Raw genomic sequence first — 8,390 nt, forward strand, 5'->3', positions numbered from 1 at the left:
TTCATCATGATTCATGTGACATAAACACTTCAAACTTTTAAGTTTTAACCTATGTAGTGTCATGTATGGTTTTTTTTTTTGTGGCATGGAATGATAGATGATTGGATCATGGATCATGGACAACGGACCATGGTCTATGAATCATGATCATTTGACATTGATGATGGATGATTATATGGTTTTTGTTATTTGTGATTCAAAGACTGTAGGCTTCAAATTGATGTTTCCATGTATTCTATGCATTTAGTGTTATTTTTACATATTTTATACAATATATATTTGAAATTTTGTACATGCAAAAACCTGTAGGTAGGAAACTTGTAGGAAACTTTGGGCTGATTTTACGAAAACCGTTTGAAACGCGTTTGAAACTTTTACGAAACCCATTTCAAACAACCCCTTAACTACTATGATTATGTCATGTGCAAGACATGTGCATGCTCATTCCTAGGGCTATTTCCTAAAAGGGCAGCAGATAAAGAACAAGTTAGAACTTGATTCCGAAGCTATAGCAGCTAGGCATGGGCAGGAAGACAGTGGGAATACCCAGGAGGCTGTCTCTGTCGACTATAGCAGATTTGGGGCTTTGTCCAGAGGACTTGACTCAGCAGGTCGGCCAACCCACTAATGTCTTCAAGGCCTATAAATAGGCTTGGCTATGCTCCTTGCCATTCATTCAGTCCTCCAAGGGGCTGAGTAATCGACTAGGGTTTAGATTAGGTGATTCCACCTTTTGAGGGGCAGCCAAGGGCTAGCCAAGAATGTGCCCTTTTTGTACCATATGTCAGCTATCTCTCTCTCTCTTCTCTCCATCTCTCTTGCTTGTGTTTTGCATCAGGTTGTTCTAGGATAGTGTTTAGGGCTGAAAGAAGACTCCCAGAGCTTTCGCATGTGACATTGGTATCAAAGCATCAAGCTCAGCAAGGCTAAACACTGATTCAGTCCCAGATGAAGGTGCACAATCCAAGGAAAGGAGGAACACAAGACATGAAAGAAGTTCCCAAGAGGTTGATTGGTGGTGTTCCACAACACCCAAGGGGAATGGCAGTGCTGTGAGTCGGGTGCCACTAGGGACACACTAGGAAAGGCTTTCAGGCAATGGTTGCATGGGAGGATGACCCTCCAAGGGGTGGAGTGAGAGTGCCAGACTCAATACTCAGGAAAAGAAGACCAGAGAGAGTGTTCAAGGACATGGCATGAAGGACTAGGGGACAGGATGGAACAGCTGCATAGATCTTCATCTTCCCAATGATGTGCTGATGAAGATTTGCCCTTTTGCGTCGGTGTTGCTAAGTGATTGACAATTTGACACTTGAGTTATCATTTTAGGCTTAGGGGCCAAGAAAGAGAACCTGTAATTGCACAAATTGGGAGTTACAAAGGGAAAACCCTAAATTTTTGTTGATCCATTGCCTCCAATTGATGGAGGAGGCTTAATTTTAAAAAATCCCCCAAAAATTTTAGTCGAGTTCTGCCATGTGTGCCGTTGTCATTTGACGGATGCTTCGCCTGCTAGACTATTGTAGATCTCTTCCCTTTCTTCACCATTGAGGCTGCCACGTGCCTTTACAAGACACTGTAGGTGAAACACAAACTTGCTAATGATCTCAATTGTTGTTCACACTACCCAGATCGATTGTGAGTTGCAACAGTATGTTTGTAGAGCCCAAAACAATATGTTTGTCAAACCCAATAGAGTGTTTAATACTTCTAAGAAGAAGAGAAGTTTTATCCACAGATTTGAGGAGGATAGAATGCTCTAATCTTAATTACTATTTAAGCAGATCGCACGGCGTCTGTCAGCAGCAGCATCATCATCTTGGCAGTAACGGCACTCACGGGCAGCTCACAGGCTGGGCAGACTGAAACCCAAAAAACAGAGAAAACCCTACATGGCTCTGATTACATTTGTTGGTTTAGGATTAGGGTTTACCCATGTGCACCTAATCTAAGGTAGATGGAAGATATCCATGGCTCTCATATAATTTGTTGGTTTAGGGTTAGGGTTTACACACGTGCACTTAATCTAAGGGGGATGGAAGATATCCATGGTGTGTGTGTAGAGAGAAAGAAAGAAAGATAGATAGATATATTAAGAGTCTACTAAAGACCCAATAGGCCTATGAGACCAAAGTGAGAGAATAATGTCCATGGCACCTCGTGTGACATTCCCTCCTGCTTTGCGAGCTGCTACAAGCTAGTCGTACAAATCCTTCATCTTCACAAGATACTCTACCATAGAACTACCTTCCTCTGGCAAGCTTAGTTTCAAAATTGAGTATGAATTGGGGTATTGTTCTCATATATATTTTTGGTATAAAGTCCGTAGCAACACCCTCAATGTGCGTCATCACGCTATCCACATAGCTCATGATGACAAAAGCAAGAGCTCGTGTCTCATTTTATTATGATCCCAAAGGTCATAACCTGGCCGACATATGATATGAGGCTAGGCTTACATCTAAACTGGGCCATGCAATAAGTGACTTTTTGGACACTTTAAGCATGGGTTAGTATGAAAGGGCTTATTTATTATTGGAAGCTCAAAAGATCATGGATAGGTGCTCTGTCATGGGTGTTTCCCAGAAGGATCGTGCATAGGGGGCTATACCTTGGGCACTTTTATGCTCTTATTCAACCTTTAGTGCTGCTTGACCTTGGACATATGCACCCGAATTTCATTTTATACACCAATATTTATCAAGCCTAGACACTTCTCCGATGCTGAATTTAATCATCTGCATTGGTAAAGCCACCTGTCTTGTTGTGTCCTCTTTATTCAAAAGGTGTCCAAATTAAAATTTCAACGTAAAAAAATAAGATGCCTCCATGAATATATAAGTGTAGGTGGGTTAGCGATTATTCCTTCTACATAAATCTAAAATTATAGAAAATGGGGCGAATGTTTTCAAAAAATGCCCTAAAATGTGTAAAATTGGGCGAATATTTTCTAAAATCATTCAAAACGGCCAAAATTTGAACGAATGCTTTAAGATGCCAGGCGAATTGTTTTTTGAAAAAACCTCCAAAAAATAAGATTAGCCCTTATTTTTTTCCTTGTGCCCAATCCTTCACCCTAGAAGAGGAGACTATCATGCAGCAAACTCTCAAATGATGCAAGTCCACCACAGCTTCACCATCCAAAGGGGCTTCTATCCTTGTGCAAGACAATTTGCAACAAATCATACAGAACGGTGCCTGATCGAGGGGGTGCATAACTTGTAAGACCTTCTACCTCATCAACACATGACAACTCAGCACATCTATGACGACCGTCTATGACTTTTAAACATGTTAATAGAATACTGAACTTCGTTAATGGGAAGATTCGTAAGGCAAACTGCACATACCTCATAGTACAAGTGCTTCATTCTCTCACTTATCAACTTGCTCTCGTCCTTGAGAGCTTCACTGACAGCCGGGTGAAGCCATTCCAGGGAGCCAGCAAGCCAAGACTCCACATAAGGGTGCCCTGCCAACACATTACACCACCAAGTTGGCCCAGCTTTTGGTTCCCAGTAGGGAGCCGCCACGTCTGCGACGCTGAGAAGGTCATACTCATCACTGTCATACAATTGTTCGACGGACGTCCATTCGGCATCGATTTGCACTGACTGGACAAGCTCTGCAAGTCTGGTCCAGCCAATGGGAACCCAGTGGCTTGCCTCCACTTTTCTGTTCAAGGTAGGAGGTGGGTCTTTCTTGTGTTGGGCGGTCGAGTTTCCCGCTTCAAGTTCTTGTGTTGGGCGGTCGAGTTTCCCGATGAAGAAGCTGGGATGGACGGGTTGATGAGAAGCAGTGAGCGTATCAACGGCGCCTTCAGGTGATCTGCTTTGTGCTACATGAAGCAAATCTACTGTTGGGATGAGCCCAAGGTCAGATTTTAAGGTAACATCAGCATCAAATGTACCTTCAAACAACCCACTTCTGTGGTCTAGTTTGCCGCCCACTTTGAAGTGCTTCTTGGATCCGGGAATGAACTCGTAAGCGCACAAAAGCCCATCAACCCAAAGCTCGCTGCCCCCGTTTCCATGCCTGGAAGGGCTGGACTTGTGGGACTTCATGGCGAAACTAAGCTTTGCATTCAGCGCGCCTCTCACTTCCAACGACCTGCAAACTTCATTGTACGCAAAAACATGTACTGTTTCGTGAAATTGAAGGAACCCAAATCGATTCTCCTTGGCGCACTGAACACCAAAACATGACAGCACAGGGAGTACTTTCTTGTGTGCACCGCATCCATTTGGTTCTTTTTAGGTTTCGCTGTGTGCGCATGACACATGTCGACACGCAGAGATACCACGTCCATTAGGTAGCACTCCTCAATTCTTTAGCAACAAAAAAATATAGTAGCAGAAAAAAATATATAGTAGCACTCCTCAATTTATAGTAGCACTCCTCCATTTTTGTTTTAAAAAAAAGTTTTTCTCAACCAATCTAAAGAAAGGTAATGCTTGGATTTAGTGCTAAAATAGAGATTATAACTACAATTTAAATTATTTGTTTCTTGAAAACAAAGGGAATGCCAAATTTCAACCAAGAATTTTCAATCCTGCTCTAGGAGAATACCCAGCAAACCAGGTGTTCTCAGTACTATAAGATAGTGTAATATTATAGTACCTTAATAACTAATCCCGCTCAATGTAGGGGGTGATGAAAGAGTGCAAGCTATTTTGATATATGGTTAATGTAGGTTTAGTTGTTTAGCTTTAGCATCCTATTATAATATATATGGTTAATGTAGGGGGTAAAGAGACAAAGTGCAAGCTATTATGATATATAGTTAATGTAGATTTGGTTGTTTAGCTTTAGTATCCTATTATGATATATGGTTAATGTAGATTTGGTTGTTTAGCTTTAGTATCCTATTGTATCCATATTTAAATATGGTTAATGTAGGTTTGGTTGTTTAGCTTTTTAGTATCCTATTATGATATATGGTTAATGTAGGTTTGGTTGCTTAGCTCTACTATCCTATTATGTGCAAATTTAAATTTATTATGGATGGTTGAATTGTAAGTTTATATAAGTAGAGAGTAAGTATTTAATGTGATCAAAGTAGAAGTTGAATACAAGGATTAGAAAAACCAAAGGATTGTGGGTGAAAAGTTGGTATAATTTCTCTCAAAGAGCTCTGTAATCCAAAAACAAACCCTTTTCCTTCTATTCATGTTAGTAAGATTTGGTAGTGTGAATTTACTATGCTATTTTAGGTAGGCATGAATTTGTTTTACAAGAAAGATAAGAATGGATTTGTATTTTATTTTTGGTAGTGTAGTTTGATATTGTATTTTGGGTAAAGAGTCTAGGAGATATAAATTTGTATTTCAAAATAGAAAGTCTAATCAAAGTACATTGTGATAAAAAAAACTACATGAATGAGGGTGCTCTTTCTCTCAAATATCTATTAAATTTAGAACAAGTCCTTCCCTTTTGTGTAAGTTAATGTGTGTTAAGATTAGCCTAGTGGACAATTGGTATCGTATCTTAGGAAAGATAAATGTAGAATTTCTAGGTATACATAAACATATAGCTGACAAATGAGCGTAGATTCAGTGTTATATCTTAGATAGAGAAGAATTATGCTGTAGGTAAATGAACTTTTAGAAACATAAATAAGTAGTTACTTGCTCAAGAGTGTCGTTTGTTGAATAGACAAAAAAAATTACCCAACTTAAGGGGCTTTACATGTCAGGTACCCATCCACTTTTTACCCTCTCAATCTTTGAAAAAATAAATGAACCCCTCTGCCCATGCCCATGGACAAGGAGTCTCTCCCATCCATCCCTAACCCATCCACAAAAAATAGCTATGCCTAGCTCATGAATAAGGAGTCTATCCCATCCATCCCCCACCCGTGCATAAAAATAGCCTTGCCCATGCTCATGGACAAGGAGTCCCTCCCATCCATCCCCCACCGCGCCAAAATAGCCTCGACATGTTGATTTTCTTATAAATAGATGCATAAACCTCCTAAGAAGGTTGCATGCACTAGGAGGTAGAAGTAGTGATGCATATTCATCTCCATGCACAAGTAGATTGTGATTAAGATGACGCATAAGAGACCCCCCACCAGTGCATCAAGTGGACAAGCCACCATTGCAAGGGTTTACATCAAAGGTTATTCCAAACCTTTAAATAGAAAATTACTCAACACTATAGAAAACCCATCCGAGCAAGCAATTTTTTAAAATCATATGACATTGAAAATGGGTCTGTCACTAGCAAAGCCCCACTTGATTAAAAAAATATTGTATTGTTAAATGTTAATCCAAAACAAAAAATAGATGTAAGGTTCAACAATGAGCTTGTGTAGCTTAGTGGTAGAGTGCACGCATTTCAATACACTAGTGAAAGAACAATGAGCAATTTGAGTAAGGTATATAGAAAGTTAATCACCTTGTCCCAAGACCATACCCTTAAACATGAATTGTTGTGGCCTTCTAACTATAAACAGAATACATACATACAAATACATATATACCCACATACACACACACACACACACACACACACACACGAACACACATACATATATACACTATATATATATATATACACACACACACACACACACACACATATATATATATATATATATACACACACACACACATATATATATGTGTGTGTGTATATACACACACACACACACACACACACACACACATATATATATATACACACACACACACACATATATATATGTGTGTGTGTGTGTGTATACACACACACACACACACACGTGCACACACACACACACACACATATATATATATGTGTGTGTGTGTGTGTGTGTATATACACACACACACACATATATATATGTGTGTGTGTATATACACACACACACACACACACACACGTGCACACACACACACACACACACATATATATATGTGTGTGTATACACACACACATATATATATGTGTGTGTGTGTGTGTGTGTGCACGTGTGTGTGTGTGTGTGTGCACGTGTGTGTGTGTGTGTATATATATATATGTGTGTGTGTGTGTGTGTGTGTGTGTGTACACACACACACATATATATATGTGTGTGTGTGTGTGTGTGTGTGTGTGTGACAATATATATGTGTGTGTGTGTGTGTGTGTGTGTGTGTGTATATATATGTGTGTGTGTGTGTGTGTGTGTGTGTGTGTATATATGTGTGTGTGTGTGTGTGTGTGTGTGTGTGTGTGACAATATATATATATATGTGTGTGTGTGTGTGTGTGTGTGTATATATATATATATATATATATATATTGTGTATATATGTATGTGTGTTCGTGTGTGTGTGTGTGTGTGTGTGTGTGTGTGTGTGTGTGTGTGTGTGTGTGTGTAGCCAAAGATTATCCCCGTTTCGCAAGATGAGGACATCTCAATACTCAAGTGGGGAGAATATACGGTCTCTCCTACCGTGCAAAAAAGAAATGTTAAATACAAGAATATTGGCCCAAAAATAATAAATTGTGTATTACTAGAACAAGTTAAAGTGTGTAATGGAATGTCCACATGGGGAAATTACTCAAAAATGAGTAAAAGCCTTTGAAAAATAAAAACTTTGGTGGGAACCTTGAAATTTTATACGGTTCACATGCCCATAAAAATTATAAAGATGCACGTGCACGTGTGTGTGTGTGTGTGTGTGTGTGTGTGTGTGTGTGTGTGTGTGTGTGTAACCCCTATGAGAAAGAACTTAGATCCCAAAAGAATTTGAAAAAATTTGAGTCCCTAATTAAATCCAGAATGTGGAGTTTACTCTTGGTGGACCAGGAGCATGGGTAGAAATAATATTAGCACATTGGACATAATAAATTAAATAAGCTTAGCCTAAGTGTATGTACCCTTGGAAAAAGAAAATCAAATAATCTAAGGTTCTAAGGTTAAGATGAAAACCATGGTTTGAGGAAACCAAGTGGAATTGAGGAGGTGGTAAGTGGAATTATCATGGGGGATTCACAAGCCATATCTTATGGTATTGCATGAGTGTGAGGGAGGGGGGTTTTGGAAGGGGGGGGGCTTAAGCTTATAAGTTAGGGGGTGAGGGGGATTATGGTGGCATGGGGGAGGGGGGGGAATAAGGGAGCAGAGGAGAATGAAAGTAGAGGAGAATGAAAGTAGGGGGTGAGGGGAATTATGGTGGTGTGGGGGAGGGGGGGAATAAGGGAGCAGAGGAGAATGAAAGTAGGGGTTTCGTTTCTTCTTGTAGTTTACAATATGTGATCTAGTTGTGTAATTTGATATCTTGATTAATTTACTACTCTTTTAAGCTAACCATGCATGTAATTTGATAACTTGATTAATTTACTACTCTTTTAAGCTAACCATGCATGGAACAATTTTTGGAGAGTACATGTGGGTCTTTGTGCTTCTAGCACTTCCATCC

General features: G+C 39.6%; 1 protein-coding gene across 6 annotated transcripts in view; it reads right to left on the reverse strand.

Moving 5' to 3' along the window:
- LOC147629701 (uncharacterized) overlaps nucleotides 1–4,311 on the reverse strand; it is an 83,049-nt gene extending 78,738 nt beyond the window's left edge. The window contains exon 1 of one of the 6 annotated variants that reach the window (XM_086811245.1): nucleotides 3,351–4,311. In XM_086811245.1, coding sequence (XP_086667371.1) covers nucleotides 3,351–4,064 — 714 coding nt within the window. In that variant the 5' untranslated portion in view covers nucleotides 4,065–4,311. The remainder of the gene's footprint in view (nucleotides 1–3,350) is intronic. The other 5 variants (XM_086811244.1, XM_086811242.1, XM_086811243.1 and 2 more) reach the window with 5 other exon arrangements.
- Between the last annotated feature and the right edge of the window lie 4,079 nt (nucleotides 4,312–8,390).

Source organism: Cibotium barometz, chromosome 17 (genome assembly GCF_041138505.1).
Source record: "Cibotium barometz isolate CiBa-2024 chromosome 17, ASM4113850v1, whole genome shotgun sequence".
NCBI lineage: Eukaryota > Viridiplantae > Streptophyta > Polypodiopsida > Cyatheales > Cibotiaceae > Cibotium > Cibotium barometz.